Source organism: Sturnus vulgaris, chromosome 3 (assembly GCF_052056855.1).
Source record: "Sturnus vulgaris isolate bStuVul1 chromosome 3, bStuVul1.hap1, whole genome shotgun sequence".
In the NCBI taxonomy this organism is placed as follows: Eukaryota; Metazoa; Chordata; class Aves; order Passeriformes; family Sturnidae; genus Sturnus; species Sturnus vulgaris.
Window position 1 is genome coordinate 58,019,498 of NC_142245.1, and position 24,808 is coordinate 58,044,305.

Consider the following 24,808-nt stretch of genomic DNA (forward strand, 5'->3'; position numbering starts at 1 on the left):
AAAATACTTATAATCTTTGACTGTTAACTTGAAACTCATGCCTTTTTAATGTCCTTTTCTTTTACTTGATCCAGAAGCTGAATACCAACAAGAAATCTTCTGACACTGCTTCCAAACATCAGGTATTTTCTCTTCCTTTATGACTCTGTTTATCAAGTATCCTCTGCCCATCCCTGTCCACTTACGAGTAAAATTTTAGAGAAGTGGAGTTTCATGAAAGACAAAAATCAGTTGCATCCCATTTTTATAGTGTCAAAAGCCCCTACTGGTATGATTAAAAAAAAAAAAAAAAAGGCACAAAAGCCCAGGATGAAATATGGTAGCCTCCTATTGGGATAAAAGCATTATGGCAATTAAAGATGTGATGAATTGCTTTTACTACGATTCAAACTCTAGAGTGCACCAAGGGTTACACACATGCCTTAAACTAATCTACAGGGTGACACTGGAGATAGTGCCTCACCTACCCTTCTCCCTTCCCCATCCCTTCCCTGCTCTCCACCACCAGCATTAGACGCCTGCTCTGACTGAAAACCAGCCCTCCCTCTTGCCATCCTGCCAAAAAAGCCAGCAGGCAGCGGGACTGCTGAAGCAGATCTCTCAACGCACGCCTGTGAACAGGAACAGAGGGAAGCAAGAAGAGGCCAGTGAGAGCAGGAAAGGTGGGCTGCCAGATCACACAGGAGAGAGAACAGCACGTTCCTGACTGTGCAGCAAGGCAAGGGAGACGTTCCCAAGACAGAACACACTGGGATGCCTATGATGAGAAAGGTTTGGTGGTCCAAATGCAAATTCAATTAAAAGCTGTAGGAAAGGGAATTTTAATCAAGGTAAAACCAACGGATTTACAGCCTGTCTCTTCTTATGAATTCAGAATAATTTATTATCACTAATGAATTAACATAAAAGGATTTCTGCCTTATGAAGAAGGCACAGGCCTATGCAGCAGGCACTACCTTGAGTGGAAACTGAGTACTGTTCCTAACAGGTAGATGGTCAGAAGATGGGCAGCAGACAAGCAGAGGCACTCAGAGATGAGAGTGACCCCTAAGGGGGAACAGGTGGGCATCTCCACCAACAGGTGGGCACTGACACCAACACCTTCCGTCGTCCACAAGCCATTTGTCATCTGAAGAGAAAACATCTCCCCAAACAGTGCCCTAGAAGCACCTGAGCAGCAACAGATCACTTGAGTAGTACCCGTTCAGTAGCAGACACCTAGTCGAGCCCCATTTCTACTTCTCATCCCATTAGCATGCAGGCCTCTGTATGTCCACTGAACACACATCTTTACTCACCATCTGTTCCAGCAGACTCTGTTTGCTCTGTGGGTGGCTCTTGGAGCGGTGAAGCCACCTCTGACTGCTGCCCATCCAGTTCCTTAGATGCTGTAACAGCTCCCAGCTGCAGTGGCTCCTGTGGTGAAGCATCGTGCTTCACATTGTCTTCACCAACATCAGGTACTGGTAAACTTGCATTTAAAGCCTGCGTGGTTAAATATTGATTGAAGGATGGCAGCAGGGAAAGACAAAGAGATGAAAGGAAAAAGAAAACGTCAGTATTAGGTCAGATTTCCCCCCCCAACCCCCACAGAATATTGTTCTTTCATTCTCATTTTGAATATATACATGCAAGCAATTTTAACTTTATGAAATAAAAGTACTTCTGTGAGGAAGAAAAAACAAAACACATAATCTGGGACTATTTATCTTTCTGCTTCCCCCCCACAAAATACATGGAACAAGCAGGTCTTACAGACAATGGCCTACAACCTTGTGTAGAAATTGGTTTCTTCCATGAAGGAAAACTCCAGCATAGGGTGAATCTAGCTGATGGAAAGAAATTCTCTATTCAAAGTGTCTGGCACAATTGCTCTGATATATGAATGAATCCTCTCTACAATATAGCCTTTGGTATTGCTCCTCTGCTGATGTGCTTATCATCATCAACAATACAAATACAAAGAAACTGAACTATTCAGGACAGAAAGAAGAATAGATACGGATTTCCCACGAGGAAATGCACTGAAACAGATTAAAACTGGAATTTTTAGACCTCTGTTATTAGGCAGAAACTATTCCTACAGGACAAAAGAGCTTTGCAATTCTTCGGGACTCTGCCCTTTAGCATTTGAAATATTTTTCTAGATTTGCTAATATGTGCAAAAAGAAGAATCTGTTTTTCAGCTTCCACACTTGATACATTTTAATTATTTTCAGAATTTGTATTGGCTTGCCCTATAAGAAATATACTTTCACAAGCATTTTTTTTAAGTATAGAGTGTGTTGTGGTCATTATAAGATACTTAATTACCCTTTAATTTATTGTTTACCCTTTATTTAATGAACTAGCTCTCCAACTGATTCTATTACCTTCCAACAGAAGCCATTTCAACTAATTAACCATTATTCCTGAAGCGAAGGTTTGAAGTTCCTCTGGTGGAACTGCAAACCTTAATTATGTATCATTGTCTTATGACTCGTCTGTACTCCCAAAATACTGCCATTGAAGCCCTGTTAATTAATCAAAGGTATCACAGATACTTTACACTGAAAGATGGGATCTAACAATCACACACCTGAAGCACCAAACTGGGATCAGGAAGATGCTACATTCCTGATGATTCTCTTCCAAACCACCCCCCACATAAACCTTCTGATTGGGCAAATCTATTTATTTATTTTTAGTAGCAATTAGCCTATTGCAACAGAATTTCAAGTCAACAGACAAATCAACAGAGTGCCAGGAAAAGGGCTTTCCTCTTTACCATCAGACTCTTTTCACACACTGGGTGAGACCTGGAAGAAGAGCTGTACCCCACTTCTACAGGCAATGAAGTGTGTGCACTCAGGTTCCAAATTTTCAGTTCAGAAGCCCTTAATTAAGCCAAATTGTTTCCACCCGGCGTTGTTGCGCTCCTCAAAGCTGCCTTTCACAGCCATATAATCCACCTCACGAAAGAGGATCCCATTCTGCTCCACTGCCAATACCACAGATGGAATAATTTGGCTTCAGAGTTTTCACATGCTGAGACCAGATATTAAATTGAAGAAATACAGAATGGCTCAACACTCAGATTACATTCCTGCTTCTCACATCATCCTTCCCATAAATCTAAAACACGGGCACTCAGGAGGGATAAAGACACCACACTACCGAACAAAGGCACGTAAACCCTGGGAAGCTCCTCTGCAGTCGCACACAGTATTAGGTGAATCGCAGTAACCGATTAAAGACAAGCAAGAAAAATCAGACTGAAAACAACCTAATTCTGAAAGGGCTTTAAGATTCTTCTGTACAAATTTAGTAGAGGACAATTACTATTTTTTAAATAATAATAAGTTTTACTGATTCATTCTTGAAAGACCACTGTGAATCCTGCAAACACAAGAAAAACCTTAACTTGACTGGCCCTCAGAGAACTTGCCTATCTGAAGAAAAAGTTATGGATGACTATTTCAAGACGACACTCTCAGAATTAGCACCTACAATTCTTTCAAGTCACAAGAAAGGCACAGCAATGAATATCTTAGCATTCCTCAAGTTTTTCCAACACTTCTTAGCCTTTCTCTCCAAACCTCCCCCTGGGCAGCACACCATTTTAAAGCTAGCCCCATGGATAGACACACATGTACAGACACAGTCAACCATTTGCCTAACAAGCACCAGTGGACTATGCAAAGAACCAGAGCACAAAGGTACTTAGTACTCCAATGTAGTATAGCTGGTCTCCTTTCTAAATTGAGCACAGACTGTTATGATAAAATATTAATAATGGTATTACTTACTATTACCCCAGCTCTGAATTTATTCTACAGTTTTGGCACATTCAGGAAAACAGTGACTTTACATAATCCTAAAGATTTGTGATTTCAGACCAAGATTCAGAAGTCACTGGGTCTAGCAGACAGCCCTTTGGATCTGTTAAATCTGCAATACCTTCCACTATGAAAAACAGAATGAAATATAAAACATCACTAAATGTAAGACTCTAAGCAGTTTTTAGAACCAGCCAGTATAATTATAATCCCTGTTCACTCTGTACATAAATTCAGTTTTGGAAGCAGGATCCATCAGTCAGATCTGAGCAAAAAATGTAAATACATGGAAAACCTCAGTATTTTCAAATCTGACCAGACATGCAATATAACCCTACCTTTTTACCCCAGTCTCCTGGGAAAAAAGCTTGATGTGATTCTTGGCCTTGGGAAGGCAAACTTGGATTTTCAAATCAAGTGTTCTACTTTAAATAACTGAATAATCAAAACTAATAAAACAATAGTATTTTTTCCAAATTAAAACATGTGCAAAGGAGAAGAAACCTCTGGGCAGTTTGCAAAGTGAAAGGAGACATAACAGCATCACTAGCTTAAAAAAAGAAAAAAGAGTTTTGTGTTCTAAAAAAAGTTGCCCAGGCTCTTTTTATGAGGGTCAGTGCAGTCTGTCCCACTGCATTAGTCCTCAAAAGAAACTAATTTCAGTTTTCCTTTACATTAACTGCTTCATTTCTCTGAAGGGATCTAAACTGCAGTTTAGTCCAATTATGTCTAATTTGGTGAGCAGTGTTCTTAATTCCATTGAGAATAGTTGTAAAGCTTAGACAAATACAACATCAGAGTTTAGAGAGATGGGTGAAAACAAAATTTAAAAAGACAAAAATTAACAGTATTAGGAATCTCTCTGTTCATCTTTTTGCATTTATCTACAAGTAAAGAGACATTACATTTGGCAGGTTTACCAACGTTTATCAGTTTTTCGTGGCACACACTCATTACACTCCTTTGATTATTAATTTATGAATGTGTCGTCTCATAAACACGGGAGAAACCAAGGAGAACTGGTTATCCAGTTCACTGATCTTTCAGCTTCTTCATTCCCATAACAAAGGGCCATTAGCAAAGCAACACTCCAGTTTCTGTCACGCCATTACTATACATACTGGATGTATTTTTGTAATACTTGCCTCACATTCATCACAAAGATGTAAGCAAAGGGCAGACACTCAGCTAATGAGACTGAAAGCACAGGGCTTGTCACCCACATCACTCTAAGCAAGAGCAGCTTCTGCTCCATCTTGCATCCAGCAGTGGGTCCAACTGTAAGACCCCAATAAACGCACACAAAATTGAAAATGGATAAATTATCATGACAAATTGCATGAGATGTGGATGAACTCATATCTACAGGCACCTGATCTCACTGTACAGTAGTGGACACTTCCTTCAGGCACCGCTCCTGAGGAGTTCGCAGCATCCAGCCTCTTCCCCCGCCAGCGATCACCATCATTCCCAACATTCCTGTACCAGACCCAAATCATTCCAGGGATTCCTCACACCAGGCCCAAACGTACCAGAGTTAATTTTGCCTCATTCTGTTAATCCTGCTACACTGATTCTACATTAGATTACTAAAATAGCCAGATCCAGCTGTCTGAACAACTGAGCAAACTAACATAATGGTCTGTAATATTTTTCCTGAAGTTTGATTTTGAAACTCTGGGAAAAACTTTTGGTGCGCTCAGGGGGTCTGCTCTTAGCACATGCTGCTTCATTAAAAAAACTTCAAATACCAACACTTGGGAAAAGAAAAAGATTGGTTCATTCCAACTCTTTGTTCACAGCAGTTTGTCTTGTTTTGCACTAGCTAAACATTAGAGGTCTGTGGGACACTGCAAGCTCCAGGTGAAGAGAGCACAAGGCCCTTCCTCTGTAAGGCACATAACAGTACACTGAATTTCATCACCGTATTTCTATCTCCTGCAGACAAAGCCAAGAACTTTCTCCACATCTTTCATCTCCTCATCTGCCCTCTTCTCTCCCAGTTCTCAGCCTGACTTCACTGTGACATCTCCTTACGGATGGAATCCCCCGAAATCCGAATTTATGAAACAAAACACTCCAAACATCAGGAAGTTTCTACACCCAATTCATCTCCGCGGTATCTTTTTGCAACCTGTGAAAGAAGCATTACCCCCAGTCTGCTCTTCTGAAGGCTGATCCAAACTGAGCTCCTTCCCAGGTCTCACACCTTTCTTTCACACACCACCTTATGGAAGCATTTCACATTTCACAGGTACAGCTCGCCCAGGCTCTAAGGACCAGTCAGAACACGGGCTGAGCACAAAGCACGTTCATCTCCTCTCTGCAACCACACCCAGGCTTGCATTTCCAAGCTGGAGGACTTTCAAAGTCCCGACGCTCCTCTTTGCATCCCTTTAGCCTCTACCACATCAAACGCAAGCTAATTGCCTCGGCTTTAAAAGTGCCCGGCCACTCCCTCTACCACCTCCCTCTTATCTCCTATCTCATTAGGGGGTTATTTCACGCTTTTGGTGCCGCTATGACACCAATTTCCACTGTGCATTTTTTCAATTACACATTTTTATGCTTCCACCCCAGCCACTCCACAGGCATGGTCAGCCCTCCAAACCTTACCACTGAAATTTACTACTTACCGCTGAATTGTACCAGTCTCTTCCTCTCCAGTGGGAAGGAAATGGAAATGGGAATCGGACCCGGTGAACCAGGGGAACCCTGCAGCCTCAGACCAAATGTCTCCAACTGGGCTCCCAAAGACACAGTCTAGGGCCTTTCCTTGAATAAGCTTAGTTTCACCATTGCTAACGTAGTATTTTCAGGCTGACTCAGCCCCCTCACCAGAACGCAGTTGTTTAAAGAGCAGATGTAAGTCTGCCCCAGCTGTTATTTGTCAGGCACTCGGACAATAAGACACTCTGACATCTCAGCTGGTAACCTCTTTAGAAGAGACAGTTCCAAATATTTACTGTCGAGCACACACTTGCTCTCATTACAACACAGGTAGCATCATCAAGTTACTACTCAGAAATGGGAACCATCCCGAAACCACTGTTTGAATGACTTGCTGCTCAAGTGGGGGCCCTTGCAAGCCAACAAGCCAGGAATCTACCACACCACATTTTCAAGCCATCAATCCCCATTAAAATATCATCTCTGACAAACCTAGATTTTGGTGTAAGAATAGCTTATTAGCATGCCCATATTTTTCCAAATTCTCTCTCTGGAAGTTTCCCTACACTGCTTCAGGTGGCTGTTCCAACACAGCTTGCCTCCTTCCACAGGGCCACAAGAAGAAACCTGTATTAAAGCTGGCACCTCGAACTTCTAGATAAAATAAAAGCAGTGCGTGTGTGATTGTCACTGTTAGCTGCAATGCTGGTAGGATGACACAGCTATCCTGGCGTTGCCCACATGGCTTGAAGTCACCTTCCTCCCCATGGGAGGGCACCACGCTGGAATTTTTTTCTGTTTCTCCAATGCTTAGCATCAAAATTAGAAGATGGGTGAGAGCCACATCACTGCTATGAACAGAGAGGGTGCTCACAAAATGGAGACACCCAAACCAATCCAGTCACATGCTGCAACCAACAAAAGTGTCACCCAGTTTCTTGTCCAACTCTGGACACAAAATCCTGCCTGCTCCCCTGTACCTGCAGCTTCAGCTGAGTCCCAGTAGCCAGCACATCTCGCTCCATCAGTGGAAGATTACCTTTCCAAAGAATTGGAACAGTTTTACAGGGGCTTAGCTCCTTGAACGAGCTCACACAGCGCCCGATGCAATAAAGGAGAAGCTGCAGGTGCTCTGGGGAGGAGGCAGGAGCACATGAACCACCTCACCGGACATCTCAATGGCTTTTGTCAGTTCAGGACACCAAAGGTTTGTATGGTCTTCTTCAAGACCAAAAAGACCTTGCTCCTACTTCTAGCAGCACTACTGAAATCTGGTAAATCCTTCTCAGGCCAAGCTTCAGGCCTCTGTGCTGCTTAGGACAGTCTGCCCGTGAGGCTTCAATGCATTTTCACCAGCTCACTGCTACCAACAGGAGAATTTTTTTTCATTTCCCCTCCTGCCCTGCTGGAAATGCTTGCCTTGTCCTGGCTCTTGGTCTCACCTCCACAATGTAGGAGTCAAATGAACTCACAAGCAGATCAGGAAAATGGTCCAGCAAGAATAAATTTCGGTTTCCTGAAGGGTTAGTGAGTTTAACCTGCTTACAGAAAGGCAAGGTTAGGACACAACACAGCCAAGTGAGACTGTGCCATCTGAGGCAAAACAAGGAAGAAAAGGAGGGAGGAAAGAGCATTGCTGCTCAAACAGCAAGGAGGTAACTCCACCACAAAAAAAAATCAGTCTTCTCTAGAACCATACCCTGTGTCTTGGTTTCAACAGGACTTTGGGTGTCAATTCACAGATGTGATTAATTCAGTTCAGGCAGCTGAATGGATTAGTACCACCAGGATCTCTCACACTTCCCTGCAGAGGTGGCTTCCCACAGTGGGGCGGCTATGCAAGATAAGGAACAGCTCCTCCACAGCCAGAGTTTAAGACTCATCTGCTACAGGAAATAAGTCCACCTAGTACTCGAAAGTAGGGCTGGAAATGGCTAGTAGGCTGGAAACTCTGGAGCTGCTTTATGTGGAACCAGGAACTTCTGAGAAGATGGGCTCAACACCTGAAGTACTCACACGAGCCCACATTTAACCCACCGTGTTCACAAGCCAGCACCCAAAGGCCCCTAAATATCCATTGCTCTGTAGGCCAAGTGCTTTCCAGGGTCCCTGGGCTGCAGAAATGAGCAACACCGAAACCATACACCCTCCCTTTCAGTAACCAGGACACCCAAAAACTGGTATCTGGCCAAAGAGTCACGTGTGAATAACAAAACAGCTTAACGACTATAAATTTGTTCCTTTCCAGAAGAACAGGCAAAGAGGTTTTCAGCTTGTAAAAAATGCAACTACGTCACGAAATAAATTTAATTAAATCTTCCAAGGATTTCACATCACAAAAGAAAGCACAACTTCGCTGAGATTTTATAGCCTGTATAAGACTAGCTGCTTAGACAGTTTATTTGTAATTGCCTTGCCAAGGCTCACTCAAGTTGGATTCCACTGAGGTCAGTTTCCAAAGTTTTTCTTCTAAAAGGGTTGTAATAAGTATTTCAATTTGGAAAAGACAAGAAAGAAGACCACCCTACAAAAGAATCCCATTGTATCTTTCACAAACAAATTAGCTGACAGATTTCTCCAGGGGCACTGCAAGACCTGGTAATTTTCAAATTCAAAGAGCTGGAAGGAATAATGAAAAACTGTGTCACAAATCTGCATGAAGTTACGTTAGTAACGTTAGTAAGACAGACTAAATGAGACACAAAAAAAGTATGATTAAACTTCATTAAAACTTATTTTTCTTTTTATGCAATGTAATGGAAGGCAAAACCAGCTGTTTTATGAGAACAGCAGTAATACAACTTCTTATAGCAGCAAAATGGTAATAGAACTTCCCCAATCTTAAACAGTTCTACTTGAATAATCAGGCAAAAGTCTACTAGAAAACATTTTTCCTAAAGCTTAGAAGATATAAACCACAATATTAATAGCGAGCTGTACTTGAGAGCAGTATTAATGTGATTCTCTTTTTTTGGAGGGTCTTAGTTCCCATAACTGGATAAACATGGCTATGAATATTATGTCCCTTCTTCAAAGACACATTATCTTAAATTTTAAACAACCACAATAGCCAAATGCTGGCCCGTTACAAATTCCCTCTTTTCTGAACATCAGCATCCGAATTCTAAAATTGCCCAACACAACTGCTAAATGTTTTGTTAACCAACACCAATCCCCAACGCTTATTTGGTTAAAAAGAAAATAAAATAAATCTTAGTTAATTTAAAGTTCATTCTCAATGTGGTTTTCAAATCTGTCAAAACACGCACAAGGAGGTCTAGTGGCAGCCAGGAACTATGGGAAATTCAACTTGAAAGTTAAATCTGAACCACAAGGTCAAAGAAACAAAGTCATAACCGGTTCTCAAGCTCTAATACACCCACGCATCAGTCACAGAAACTTCGGAGTCTCCCTGCTCCTAGCACCCAAACTCTGAAGAGCCCAAAGAAGGGGATCTCGGTAGAACGTGGTATTATTTCTCCCCTCACAAACTCCCCAAAGCCACGCTATGTAAACACACAGATGCACATAACCTCCCTTTCAGTCCCAAAATCCCCTAAACGCGCCTATTCCAGAGGGATAAATGGGTTCATTCATAATCTATTTTTAAACGCCAGACACGTTGTAAAAGAATTTCTTTCAATTCTTCAACGTCTTTATTTTAAATCACACATACCTAGAGCTCCTTGGCTCCCCACGGGCCGGGAGTTGGGGAGTCCCTCCCCCTTGCCCCCTATGCGGTACGGCAGCGGGCCGCAGCAGAGCCATGGCTCCGGCCCCCTCCGCCGACACCGCCGCCCCTTCCCCGCGGCGGCGGCTCAGGTGAGCCCGAGCCCGGGGGTGCGGCACGGGGCGGGGGGCACAGCGCGGCTGGCGCCCGGCCCGAGGCACCGCCGAGCCGCCCGCCCGGCCGCGCCCCGACGCGCCTCCCACCTGCTCCCTCGGGAGGGGAGAGGATGGAGCGGGGGGGCTGCGGAGAGCCGCGGCGGTCCGGCCGCAGGACCGCAGTCAGGAGCTCCTTGGCGCAGACCTCGCCGCGGGTGGGTGCGGCTCCTCTCGCCCCGGCCGCACACAAAAGCGGCGGCGCCCCCGCGGCCGCCCTCGCCCCCCGCCCCGCCGCTGCTGCTGCCGCTGGCGGGAGTTTTATGACTGCGGCGCCGGCCGTGGCGCAGTCCCGGCCCCGCCGCGCCCCAGCTCCGCGCCCGGCCCGGAGGGTGCCCAGCGCTGCGGCAGGTGGCCGCGGCCGCGGCGGGAAAGTTTTCCCGGCCCGGGGGCGCGGCGGGAGCGGCCGCCCTGCGTTCCCCCCCACCTCCTCGCCGCCTCTGCCTTACCTTGGCGGGCTCCGCCGGTGGCTGGGGCTCCGCCGCGTCTTCTGCCGGCAGCGGCTCCGGGGGGGTGCTGGGGGGCTCGGCGGCGGCCCCGGCCCCGTCCTGCGGGGCGGCCGGCTCGGCGGAGCTACCGGCGCCCATGGCGCTGCCCCGCGGCCGTGCGGAGCCGCGGGCGGGGGCTGGCGGTGGGCGGCGGCGGCGGCACAGCCGGGAATGAAGGAGCCGGCTCTCCGCAAACTCCTTTAGGGCGCGAGAAGGGGGAAATTAAAAAGCAAAAAAAAAAAAGGGGAAAGGGGAAAAAAAAAAAAGCGCGAGCGAGAGCAGCTAGGAAAATCACCTCCTCCCCTGGTCCCCCCGCCCGCCTGCCTCTTGCTCCATCACATGAGCAGATCCCCGGACACGCCTTGCAGCATCAAACCGGGCTGATAAGGAGCGGCCAAGGGGGGCAGCGCCCTGCCCGCGCCGCCGCCTCTCCCCGCCCCTCCCGGGCACCGCCGGGGCGGGGGGACGCCCGGCCCCCGGCCCTCCGCGGTGGCACCGCGGCGCTGACTCAGCGCCTCGGGCCCCTCGCTGCTCTCCCGGGGCCGGGACCGGGAGCAGCGGCCGCCCGCCGGCACCCTCGGGGGCTCCGGCCGGGGGACCGCGCCCCTCGCCCGGCCGCGCTGCCCCTCGCCCCCCGCGGGGCTCCTGCCGCCTCCTGCCCCGGGCGCTCGGCTCCGCGACCACCAGCCCGCAGCGCCGGGCTCCGGACCTCAGCCATGCTGGGCCTGCCTGCCAGAGCGAAGGACGCCCAGGTTTCAGCTGATGCAGAAATGTAAGGTCCCATGTCTTAGGCAACTTTGAGAAACAAAAGAATCAAGCCGCCTGTTTTTTTGTTTGTTTGTTTTTTTAATTGTCATGCAGGATGGGTTCCTTATTATTAATTCATGCTAGATCATGGCATAAACAAGCAAAGCCAAGAACAGGGTAGTTTCTCTGCTAGCCCAGAATACACAAAGCATCTTTCCCATGCCACAGAAGCAGGACCAGCATGTATGTAGACACGCTCTTAACTGGTATTTTCAAAGGTATCCGCAGTGAAATGGCGCACACAATAAATTAGTAACTAACCACGATGTGCCAAAAGGCTAGCAAACGGATCTATTAACTGTTCTTCACCATAAGTATAAATCTTTTCTAAACATGTGCATGTACCTGTCCTCTACAGAGTTCATGGTTAGAATCAGGAATAGTCTGAAGAATTCATAGTACATACACATTTTCCTCTAGAACATTTAAACCAGTCCTCACCCACCAAAGCACTCTTTCATTCAGTAAAAACCTGTTCTGTTAAAATTCCATTCTACAAATGGCCTAATCTTTACGTGCTGGTCAGTTTTTTTCCCTAAAGAAATCAACACACGTCAAGTCAGATGACAGAAAAAGCATTTTTATCATCTCCCCTTAGACAACACAAGAACCTAGTGGAATTGTTTGTGTTCAGCAGAACAAAACTGGTGTTGTGGATCACAGAGTTGGGATCAATATTTCCCCCTTTCTGTTTAGTATTCCTCATTTTCAGAAGAGCAAAGAGATACAGGTATGAGCTTGAAGTAGTGCCTGAGTCCCTGTAGTAGAACTTACCCATAGCTACCCAGTACTTCTGGATCACCCACAACAGGAAGCAAGGAGCCTGTCCTCAGCCTTTCCTGGTTGTCATCCTTTGATGTCCGTGTCTCTGGTGGAGAAAGAGCCAGCACCACCTCCATTCTCCACCAAATCTGCCTTTCTCCCTGCCTCCAGCTGCTCCTTTGCAAGTGCAGCTGAGGATGGAGGCCAGCCCAACTGCTGCAGGGCTATCTTGGGTTCCCCTTCAGCCGTGGAACCTGGGCATAGACGCAGAGGATTCCTGGGCTTTGGAGAGGGGAGGGCCAGCCATGGGGCTCAGTGGCCCACAGAGAGGTTGGGAATGCTGTGTGCCACAGAGAGATCAGGGTTTTGCCACGGAGTTTCTCAAGAAGTGAAATGTGACATAATTCAAGGTCTGTACCACATCATTTCTCTTGTCACTGCTCATTGACCACAAAATGCCTTTTCTGCAAGTAGCTAGAGCGCTGCCTCCTTTTTCCCATCTAAACTTGTTCTTTAGCCCTTTTGCTCGTGCCCAGCAACACCAGCTCTGTGCCCAGCAGTCTCAGAGCAAAGATGCTGCAAGCACTGCAGCTGAGAGAGACACCCCTCAATACCCATTCACTGGCCATTTTCTGAACACAAATTGCTTTCTTTTGGTTGGAAGTCTTTGGCTACATTTATTCAGTGAAATAAAATGTGCTGGGGATGGCTTTCTGGTGAAAAGGTTGAGCAGCACAGGATGGCTTGTGTGTACACTGGTAACTTCTCCCCACTCTGAACCACCACATTTTTTCAAACCTGTGATGCAGACAACCATGAGTTGTTGTCTATCCCTGTATAATCCCTCATATGGACACAGCTTCTGTCTCTTTTCCTCTTGCATTTATATATTTGAGCTTTTTTTTGTTTCCTGGAGTGCATCTAGCATAGGAGCTTTTAAGAGAGATATCTGACATCTCAGATCTTGTCCAGAGGGTTCCCAATTTGCCATTCTTGATGGTCTGTACCTTGCCTGTAGAGATGGAATCACCATGAATGACAGGTCTGACTCTGGCATTTGCCAGATTGTTTCCCTGTCTTCTGCCTGTGTGCTGGGGTGGTTTTTGCCCAGACCTTTACCCTGAACGTTGCAAATGCCTCTTGCTGTATTGAAGTGTTGTTCAGCTGCTGCATCTGTTTCTCTTGACAGCCATTCCAGTGAAGTGCAGTCACATAAGCTTCCACTGGTCCTCTTCCAAAGTCACCAAATGTTGGTGCTGAGGTGAGAATATTCAAACTATTGACAGAAGTAAGCACACGCACATTTAGGATGAATCCAAGGAATCAAGAAAGATAATAATTAAAGCTCCACTGGCATGTTATCTAGAACTATTTCCAGTGAAACATCTTTGAGGAAACTCTTACTAAGAAGTGCAAGCGCAGACCTTTCATACGGCAGGACAATCTTTCAGCATTGCAACTAGCTCATGACTGTTTTAAAACTCCTCTAAAACCTGAATGACTTTCATAATGATATTTATAATGCAGAGTCTATGGACAGGGCTTAATGTACTTACTTTTAAAATTGCTTCTTTTCCAAAAGCATTTATGATAGCTGTAACCACTGCTCTATGCTTTTGTACTGAAGAAATGAACCACGTGTCTCAGTCTGTGAGCCTGTGTTGATGAAATATTTTCCTGCTGTCTTCTCTCCCATCCATGGTTTTCCCCATGGGGATTCCTTCCAGCCTTGACTCTGTTGGTCCCTGCAAGTGGCCAGAAGCTTTGCTGCTGTTGGCTGCTCTGGCTGATCCTGAGGAGTGCCAGGGTGGATGGGAAGTCAGCAGCAAGGTGGGGATGGGAGGGCTAGTCCCCAGCATCTATGATGGTGAAAAGGGCTGCCTGCCCAGCCAGCATGCCATGGGCTCCTCCATATCCCATCCAGGCTGGCTGTTCACAGGTTTGTGTAAAACAGTGGCTGGGAGCACTGGCAGCTGCCTGGAGCCTTGTTTACATGAAGGCTCTTGCTTCCTTTATCAGTGGTGGAGCTGCATTGGGATATTTTTGGCATAAAAGCTAAGTGGAAACACATCGTGTAAGTGTTCTTAAAATGGGAAGCTCTCAAAAACATACCTTAGATCTGGATAGAGAATATAGTGCTCTGACTTCACCTCAGCTGTATTTGCTGCAGTGTTCAGCTTTTTCCCCCCCTCTCTCTCGTCCAGTTATGAGAGGAAGTTCTAGGATGCTGTTAGAAATACAAGGATATGCCTAAGGAGCTAATATGTACCAGCCAAACAAAATACTGATGAGTGTAAAAAGAAGAAAATTTTAAAAATAGCTGCATAAAAATAGTTGTCTTGCAAGCAACATTGATAATGCCATATTAAGAAATAATGAAAAAGGAATAAATTTTGCTGGTAGAAGACTGTTTCTTTACTTCCCAGGAGCTCATATATCCCAGAAAATTCAGTGACAGATGAGCAGAGCCTTTACATCTAATAGGTTCACATCACAGAGCTGATCTGCATAGAAAAGACCTAGTCATGGATAAAGATACACATCTGTGTGTCGCACATAACAAAACGAAATTTGCTCCTCACACTGTGCACTTTAAAAATGATGTTAGTGTCAGAAATTTTCTTCAGTCTTCAATTTGATGGTTATTTCAGTAAAGGCCGTATCTTTGTGTAGCAAGTATGTAATTCAGTGGGTAGCTGCACATTACTGCAGCACCCAGAGACTCTTGTTGGACATTCCAGAGCTGTTTCAGGAAAGAGAGACCCACCCTAGTTTTCTCTAGTAGTTTTCTCTAGTACCAGTCTGTCTCTGCCACCTCTTTACTACTCTCTCTACTACCCAACCTGTGGTTTCTCTGTAGTTTCCCTGTTTCTTCTCTCCTCACCGGTTCCTCCCAGGAGGTGTTGGACAGATATGTTAAGCTTCAGGAGTCTAACTGTTGTCACCTGCCCGTGGACAGTTCTTCATAGGAGTGTGGGTCAGGGCAAGAGACTGCAAAGGTCCATCCCATTGGGAGCTTGGCTGAAGAGATTCACAGCACGTCCTGGGCACAGCCCAAATGGTCTCGTCTCAAACCTGTAAGAGCTCTGGTTATTGGACAGGCTCTGATCTGTCTGTATAAGTATATTGGTGTTTCCAGGAGGCAGTGTTTGGGTGTTCAAGCTTGAAGGTGACAGTGGATGAAAATTTTTTCTTAAGTGAGTAAGAAAAATAAAATTTGGCTTTAAAAAGAAAGGAAAAAAAAGTATTCTGTATGAGTTCTCTCTTCATAAGAAAAGAAGGAATAAGCTCAAAGGACTGTGTTTCATCATTCCCCTATAATGCAAGTGGTCCACTTTCCAGGTAAGGAGAGGAAAAATCCAGTCAGGCTTTAGTTTACTTTCATGTAATCAGTATAATAGTCATGCAGTGTAATAAGAGAATAAATAATGTGCAGGTGCAAGGGGACACCAGCTTACAGGCAAGCTTAGTCACAGTGGCAAAGATGGAAGAATGTGACCTCCACTGCAGTGTTTTATCTGCTGCACAGATAAATGCATCTCACCCAAGAAGCCTTTCAGGCAGTGCTCTGAGGAAATTCCTCATCAAGGGAGGAATGCCCAGAGGAGAGAGATAAAGAGGTATAGAAGGTCCCCCGAATGCCATTACCCCATTGTCCCAGCAGCAGGTGAGTGAGGCTCTTTTGTCTTCAGGAGGAAACCCCTGTGGCTTGGGACTAAGTCCAGAGACTGTTTAGAAATGCCTTGGCACTACAGATGTTATCAAGAATGGCAGGGTTCAGAGCCAGTAGGTGCTAAAACACCACCCTGAAAATTAAATTGGAATCTGGAGTGGACTTAGAGAGTAATTTAGACTAGGGAGGATCCTCCAGAGGTCATCTAGTCCAGTCTCTTGCTCAAAACAGGGTGAGGGTCAGGCTTAGATGAGGTTGCTTAGGGCTTTGTTCAAGTGAGTTCTCATTCCTGCTTCCCTGCTGCCCAGCACCTGCCCCACCTAGGCACATCAGTAGGTAAAGGAATCACCTCTCTGTCATCAGCAGCAATATGCTTCCAGTCACTGCTGCTGAGGGATCCCCACCCCTCACAAGCTTGGCTGTCACCCTGAGATGCCCACTCTTTGCCTGCAGTCTCTGCCAAGCCTCTGTATCCCATCTGCTCTCCCAAAGGCTTGGTAATACAAACAGGCTGTATCTCCCCAAGGGGAGACACCCATGGCCACATCCAAAAGGCACCCAACTCTGCCCACCTGGACAGACACATCCCCCTCTCGAGCCCTGTCCCATAAATAGGAACCAGGATGTGAAGCTGCACTGTCTGCTCTCCAGACTACCTGCCCTTCTGGCAGTTTCTCATCATGTTTTGTGGCTCCTGGCTGAGCCAGGAGACATTTGCATTGTGAAACTGCATAAGCCATGAAATCCTTCCTCCAGGGAGCAGGGTCAATCTGCCTGGGAGACCTTTATAGCTGCAGGTAGGAAATGGCAAAATATTTAAAAAGAAATACAGACCACTGGATTGTGTCTTAGTACTGTCACTTTCTTCCTCTGGCCTGAGCAAGCACTGTCCTGCTCTGTCAGTACCCACCGAGAATAATTTCCATAGCCTGCTACCTCTTGACTTGTCTCTTTGCAGCTTACCTTTGGATCCCCACCAAGCATGACTTACTTATCTTTGGCTTTCCCATCTAGACCCATTATATTTATAAGTTATCTTTCAGTACTGGCAGTTGTCATGACTATCCACCTCCTTCATTTGCTTTTGAGATTTTCAAACAGGAGCATCTGTGCTATGCTCTGTGCTGCTCCTGATGCCTGGAGGCAATGTCCTTCAGAATCTTCATTAAATCATGCCTTTGACATGTCATCTACAGAAAATGGGACAGCAGATAGGTAGCAGTGTGGCTGACCTGTGACTACTGATTACTCAGCAACATTATTTTCTTATTTCCCTGTATCCCTTCATGGGTCCATCCCTTTCTATTGCAGACGCATCAAGTTTTACCTCTGAGAGTCAGCCCTTTTCCCTTAACCCCTCATCTGCATGGTGTCTGTCAGCCCAGGCTGGCAAGGGGTGTCCAGGCACAGAGAGGTCCAATGTCCCTGTCAGCAGAAGGGTTTCACTGGGAGCCCCTCATATCCGGGGGGGCAGAGCCATTGGGTGGTCCCCTGCTGGGCAATGCCTCCTCCCTTTCCTGGATTGGTGCACACGGCCACTGAATTGAGGGAAGCCACAAGATGTGTTGTTTACACTACTTTGTAATGGGACTGTAAATTTTCAGACGCAGGGAAAGGACTTTTGTTCTGGCCAATATAATGCCAAATATAAGGAGGGTCTGGTGTGGCTCAAAAAGCCTGTTTCTGAAGTAATGCAAACAGTAAATATCCTTGGACGTTCATAATTTATAATTTTTGTTGTGAGCAATCCATAGAAATTCTAGTCTGATCACTTGACTGACAAAGTACAAAGCAGTACCTAAACTTTTAAGCAGGTGTTTTTAACTTTCTGCCAACGTGATCAAAAATAAGCTCACTCCCAGAAAAATAACCAGAAGAAAGATAGCCAGAAAGATAACCATCATCATTCAAACTTCTAAATAATATCCAAACTGGGACTTGAGCTCAAAGCATTTTTAGCCCCTTTGTTGTTGAGGCACATAGAAAAATCTTACAGATGCAGAAAGGATGCAAGAAGTAGAGCAAGCATCAGTAATTTCTGTAGTCCTGGTGTTGTCTTAGTGTGTACAAGAAGGCACTAGCACACCTGACAGACAGAAATCTTCAGCAGCAGTGAGAACAAGTGAGAACCATCTTCAACCTCTATGTGGCTCCGTGTCTTGGAAAACAAAAAGTAGAGAGCCTCTGGCATGAAGATAGGAGTCTTTCAGTAAGGCATCATGTACAGATGTAAAACATAGATCAGTTTTTACACATAAAAAAGTAAAATGCTTTTCTCAATGGTTCTTCACCTTTATGAATTTATAACAATAGTAGCGTGGATTCAGCCCAGGCAGTAAATGGTCTCTGCACCTCTGCTGTAACAGGAGGGACAATGACCCAGCTGGTGTCATTTCTAGGGCTGGTCAGGCTGCCACTGCACTTGAAGTGATCCTTGATAAGATTTCAAGTGAAAGGAGGGAAGGACGGAAAGAAAGAAGGCAAGGAAGCCTCCCCCACTTCAAATTCTTCAGGCTGACCTGTCAGCTTCTATGTTACTACATTTGGACTTGAATTTCTTGCCAAGGTCAGAGCAGATTAGAAGCTGCTTTCATATCTGACAGAAATACTACTCCCCGGTGAACAAGGGGGTGTAGCTCCAGCATCTTTAAGTGGAAAGAAAAGTTCCATCTTCTCCAGTCATCAGCGTAGAGTGCACAGGGGCCTCCCAATATTAACTCTGGTCAGGACCAGCAGGTCATCTTCTCTCCATAATCCCACATTCTCCCCCTCTCTGCTTGGATCTGAGCTGCAGACTCAAAAAGCACATCTGAAAATACCAGAAAAACAGTGAGATTTGAAGGATCATATGATCATATGATCATCTCATGATCACCAGTGTTTGTTTCTTTTTATGCTCTTTGTGGGAAATATATACTACTTTTTTCTAAATCTCCCTTAAAATACAACAGCAGAATTATGTGCAGCCAGGCAAGAGTTTGATTTCAGGAGTGACCTCAGGACTCACGTTTCCTCTTGCCTGAAGCTCAATTCACATTTGTAGGGAACTTGCTCAGTGGGAGACGTGTTTTTCTTAAATGTTCAACAGCTGCATGGAAGCTAAGCAGCAGGAAAAACACAGGGGCAGGCAAAGGATAAAAATAATAATACTGTATTACCCCCTTGTCTTTTAAAGCTTCAGTTCCCTCAAATAAAGAGTAAGAAAATCTGGAAGCCCTGATGTGATGAGACCAAGGCACACTGGATGAGCAGCTTGCCAGAGGTCATAAAGAAGCCTGAACAAAGAACAACATGCATCGTTCAGCCATGTTTACAAAAATGTCTAGCTCCACCAGAATTAGTAATTGGATGCCAGAATGCTAAAGTTTTTGGGTTTTTTTTTTATTATTACAGAACTAAAGAACGCAGGGCTGAGAAAACACGATGTGAAAACAAAAGGGAGACAATTTTATAAAGTCTTTAGAGCAGACTGGCAAAGTAAGAGAGTTTGCTGAGGAAAATGTCTGGAGAAGATTTCAGTTCCAGAAAAGGAGGAGGCTATAGTTGTCAGCAGGTGACCACAAATCACTGAAGATCAGTGTTAACTAGAGTTTTCCATTTGGCCACTTGACTTCACATATGTCATTTTACATGTCACGGACTAAGCTTGCACTTCTTTTTTTCTCTGCCTCAATGATAGTTTATAGCAGTGAGAGGAGCTACTCAGAATAATTCAGAAGAAATATTTTCCTGTTTTACTTTCCCTTTGTGAGATGCCTCGCTTGGCTGGAAATCAATCTTTGTGCATCACAACCAGGAAGGAAGGGGAAATTAAGAAAGAGAAGATAAAGTGAGGAGGAAAGAGAAGCAAAGAAGTCAGGAGTGGTAGAAATCAAAAGAGACACAGGGATGATGGTTATGGACTTCAAAGACAGCAAAGGGCATGTAGGAAGAAACAATGGAAATCAGTGAGACCCAGAGAGAGCAAGGAACATAAACTAATGAGGGCAAAGGGAACAATTTTTTCAAAAATATTGTGTTTGGTTGAAAACTGAATGCAAAATAGTCACAAGAGTTTTAACCTAAGCTGATACCATATCAATAAACATTTTTTGAACAAAATCAGGAGTTACTATTGCCACATCAGTGTGCCCGTAGCCCTTTGCTGGTCTGGGTCGGTGGGCTGACCCCTCTCTCTGTGCCTGCCCATGTGTGGTGGTGGGGAGGGATGGAGATAATGCTGACGGAAATGAGTCCCTCTTTATCTGGCCTGGCTCTGGCTGCAAGACTAAACAAGCTGAAAATACTCCTTAAAGGTGATAGGTCTTCACAAAACACAATTAACAACTTCAAGATGCCCTTCCAGGAGCCAGCAAGGCAATTCAGAGCATGCAGGGTTGGTTTATCCTGAAAGGAGTCAGTCTCTCAAAACACATAGAACTCAAAAGCAGGCATGTCTGTCAGGCCATGGGGAGGAGCATCAGCTGTGTTCCTCTGGTGGGTGCTGGCAAAAGCCAAGACTGGGAGGCAGAAGGGGGCTTTGTCCTTCCAGTGGTTCATAAACAACTTCCATTGATGCTGCAGAGGCAATGACTTGGGGACCAGAGATGTTTCAGAAAAATACTTCTTCTGCATAGAAGAGCTGCATGTTCCAGGCATGGCAGCAGCCCTCTGAGGAAAGCCAGACAAGGCACCAGCATGGGTACTAGCCTGTAGCTTGTTTCTCATTGAACTAGAAGTTGTAAAATCACTGCTGCAATTGTCAGTACTGGTTTGAGTCTCATCCTATGATGGTAGCATTAAAAATAAATCTTGCAACAATTAAAAGCAGTCCTTTTTGTATGATTCTCCTCCTTGTTTTCAGACATGTCCTCAGATTTAACTGGCATCATGCAGAAGCTCAGTAAATCCCTTTGGCCACTCTATCCAACAACCTGCAAACTGCTACATTAAGAGTATGAGCAGTTAACATGGACACTACATGATAGCAAAACTCCAGTGGACTTTACCAGAGTTTACTCTCAAAAGCCATCAGTCCTGAATTGAATTCCTTCCCAGAAAAGCTGAGTGTGGGACTGGAGCATTCCCAGAGGACTCTCAGCTACATTAGAGACATGGTCTGTGCCTGGCAGATGTTTCTTAGCACAAGCTCTTCACAAATGGGTACACACATGACATGGAAGCCCATCAATGGGGCAGTGGGTCTCCTCAAGTCCATTCCCTGTGTGGGCAGGGCTGTCACTGTCACCTTGGAAGGTCCCATCTCCACCAGCACCAGCACAGGTCCAAGTTGTCCTCCTAGCTGGAGACTGGGAATTTAGAGCCTCCTTTCTTCATTAGCAGTCTCTTCTCAGTGCTAAATTTACCCAACCTATATTGAAATAAGTTATTATTAAAACTTGTAATTACTCTTTTCAGGTCTGAAGTTCTGGACACACCAGAAAATCAGAGATGATAAGTTGTGCTTTGCCTGGGTTTTTTATTTTTGTTCATCTTTTCAGTACCAAGCTGGGCTCCCACACCATGCTGCAGGGGCTGAGTCCTGCATTTAAATGGTATCTGTGAGCCTCAGTGTGACTGCGTGCTGCTCATGGAGCTATAGACGGGGATCAACTAGTGTGACGGAAATTACAGGTTAAAGCCAACCCCTCTGTCAGCTTGTGACTGAGAGGTCAGGAGTGATGGGAGTAGAGGCACTGCCTGCTTGGATCAGACTAAAGTCTCTTCAGGTCCACAGTATGACATTGATGCTGTTCAGTACCAGATTACTACAAAGGAAAAGATTGCTTAAAGAGTATTTATGAAATTGCTTTCTATTTCATAGGGTATGGTCTTGCTAAGCTCTGTTATGTGGTACCTGACAGAATCACTAGGCTGCTTTTATTTTTTATCTCCCTTACTTTGTATTTTAAATCTGATTTCTAGAAACAATAAATATATTGGGAAACTACCCCAGATTGTGTCTTTGTGGTGTCTGGAAAGAAACCTGGCAATGGAAAAAGTGATCATATTTTCTAAGGTTTTAACCACCCTCCATCTAACACTGTTGGTTTTTTTTCATTTTAATCCCTATTTCAGTGACTGCTATGTCTGATTAAACTACTTTGAACATTACTTTAATTTCAAGTTCATTGATCATTACCCCAAAGCACTACCATTTCAATCAAACTGGGTGTGTGCATTTGTCCCAAAAGCAATGTAAAGCTGACCAGAGCCGTATTTCTGCAGATTCCCCAAAAGGCACAGGCAAGAATTCTTTTCCCCTCTGAGGACCAGAAATGCTGCAGGAGTTAATTGACTTTATATGGACGCTGCAGGCTTCCCATCCATCAGCAATAGGAATATTTTTTCCAGAGATGGATGGTGGTGCAGAGGCAGAAATTCCCTGCAAGTAGGATAGTGCTGGCCAAAGGATTCCGTTCTCTCATGTTCCAGTTCTCCATGACAGAGATACATACAGCATCAGTGGCACTTTCACTACATAAAGTATTCTCAAATAAATGTGTTAATTCTCTTACATTGTCCTTGTAAGGCTTGGAAACATAATTTTTTAGTTCTGGGAAATTTTTTTGTGGGGGAAGCAGTGCCCCTAGCTTTTGTAAGAATTGCTTTTTGACTATGAAAGAGAAGCTTGGTTATTTGATAACTTTGTAGACGTAGGGTAGTACTGCATGAAAGAGCAATTGTAAACCACCAATTCAGAGATGCATGGGATGGTTAACTGCATGTAGTGTTGGTTATGAGATGTTAGTTAACTATGGTGCCCTGTTGAACCATGGCCCTGCTTCAACCATGGAATCATAGGAGTGGAAAAACTCATATAAAATCACCAACTTTGCTTCTCTGGCCCAAGGGAGGATCAGCTGTAACTGAGCTATTCTTGACCTCTGCTCATCCGTCCGGTTCTCAAAGACTTCCAGAGATGGAAACATTTCAGTTTCCTAAAATAATCTCTCCACACTCCGCAGTGGAGCCTGGAACATGCACAGCACCCCATCCACTTTTGTGGGAGGCCAGGGATCTACCCCAGACTCTGTGGAGAGCTTTAGAGAAAGGGAGTAAAAAGGTTTTCTGCTCTTGGACTGTGCTACAAGACAGCACCACCACTCTTGTTCATAGCTTTCACTCTCATCCTTCCCCTGATCTCTTCTGCCAGATCCCCACAAGATGAGGTATTGCTCCCCCTCAACTTCCTGTCATGACTGAGAAGTGAACTGGATCCCTGAGACCACCTGCATAAGGAAAATACCGGCAATTCTCCTGGCCGGTGGCAAGTAAGGGGTCATGGACAGGAGCAGGGGAAGGGAATGGTGTCCAGAGAAGGATGGTTGGAGTAGCTTCACTGCCTTTGCTGCCAGGGCAATGGTCATGGAAGGGACTCTTAACATTTCTCATTAGGTAACCAAGAGCAACTGGTCTTAATTGGAATATTACAGAGATATTGTTACTCTTCATCCAGTCTTCCAAAAAGTTCCTACACTTGTACTTCATGGACTCCTTCCCCATGCACATGTACAAGGATCAGTGTGAGCCTCAACCTCGAAAAAACCACTTCAGATCCCTTTTACAGAGGATGCTAGTCTGTGTCATAAAGCAATCCATTATTAAAGTACCTTAAATTAACTTGGAAGGTAGCAACTCAAAATCATTGATGTATTTCTGAGTACCTACATTTGCTATTTTTTCTCTTTCTATTGAACTTTGCATAACCTTAAAAAAAGGTTAGACAGTTTTAGGAAACTTACACAGTTTTAGGAAACTTAGACAGTTTTAGGAAAGTGAGAAAAAGTACTGCCCTCAAACCCTTCCTGTAGCTTTCTGGTGATGTTTTGTTCTGTAGGAGCGTTTCACAGCAGGGATCTGATCCTCAGCATTGGTGTTTACAGGGGAAGAGCTGCCAGATCCATAAATACAGAAACTAACGAGCACAACTGTGCTCAAAATGTTTCTTTGTGAATCACACATAATTTTCTTATCCAAACTGAGGGAACATCGTGTTGCTAATGCAGTACACAAGGTCACCTCAAATTGTGAAGTAAAACTTATTTTCCCTTTGCTGGTTTTGCTTTCAATGCCAAGATGTTCCAGGTCCGAACATTGTTCAACAATGTCTCTCTTGCTAGTTTTCCAGGTATCCTGGGTAGGAGACATTTGGCTATCCCTGACCAGAAACAAATGGGTTTAGTCAGAGATTATCAAAACAATAAAGGGTTGGTTTTTTTTAAATACCACAAAATTTTCTGCTTGAAAGGGAATATTCCAATATTTACATGCATTAGGCATGTCCCTGCTCTGCTGAGTAACAACTGCAGCATAGCTAGGGGAGTTGCTCAGGTGAGAGAAGCTAATGGATGGGTTAACATAAATGTTTCTTTTTATATCCCTTCACTCTTCAGCCATTGAGTTGTATGAAGTGGAAATCAGGGTGGATTCAGCAAATGTTTTCTCAGTTTGCACCATTTTTCTGGTGTGTCTAGGAATGTATGTCATGGATAGGAGTATCCATGGCTCTGTGCTTCAGCATATGAAGCAGATGAATAATTTAGTTGCTGGCTATTGAAACCTGATGCAAGATGCAAATAAAATGGTGAAAATCCGAACAGCTGAGTACCCTGTTTCTTATGGGACATCCTCAGATACAGTGTGATGTCCCACTGTAACGTTCTGTGTATCTATCCTGGGAGGAAATACTTTGGAGCATTTCATTAGATAAAAATATGCAGCCAAGA

The 24,808-nt window shown here is 44.9% G+C and overlaps 1 protein-coding gene across 1 annotated transcript in view; it reads right to left on the reverse strand.

The window, feature by feature from the left end:
* AKAP12 (A-kinase anchoring protein 12) overlaps positions 1 to 10,957 on the reverse strand; it is a 30,348-nt gene extending 19,391 nt beyond the window's left edge. Inside the window, exons 1-2 of the mRNA XM_088161728.1 lie at positions 10,820 to 10,957; positions 1,299 to 1,485 (exon numbers count right to left, since the gene is read on the reverse strand). Coding sequence (XP_088017854.1) covers positions 1,299 to 1,485; positions 10,820 to 10,957 — 325 coding nt within the window. The remainder of the gene's footprint in view (positions 1 to 1,298; positions 1,486 to 10,819) is intronic.
* Positions 10,958 to 24,808: the final 13,851 nt, after the last annotated feature.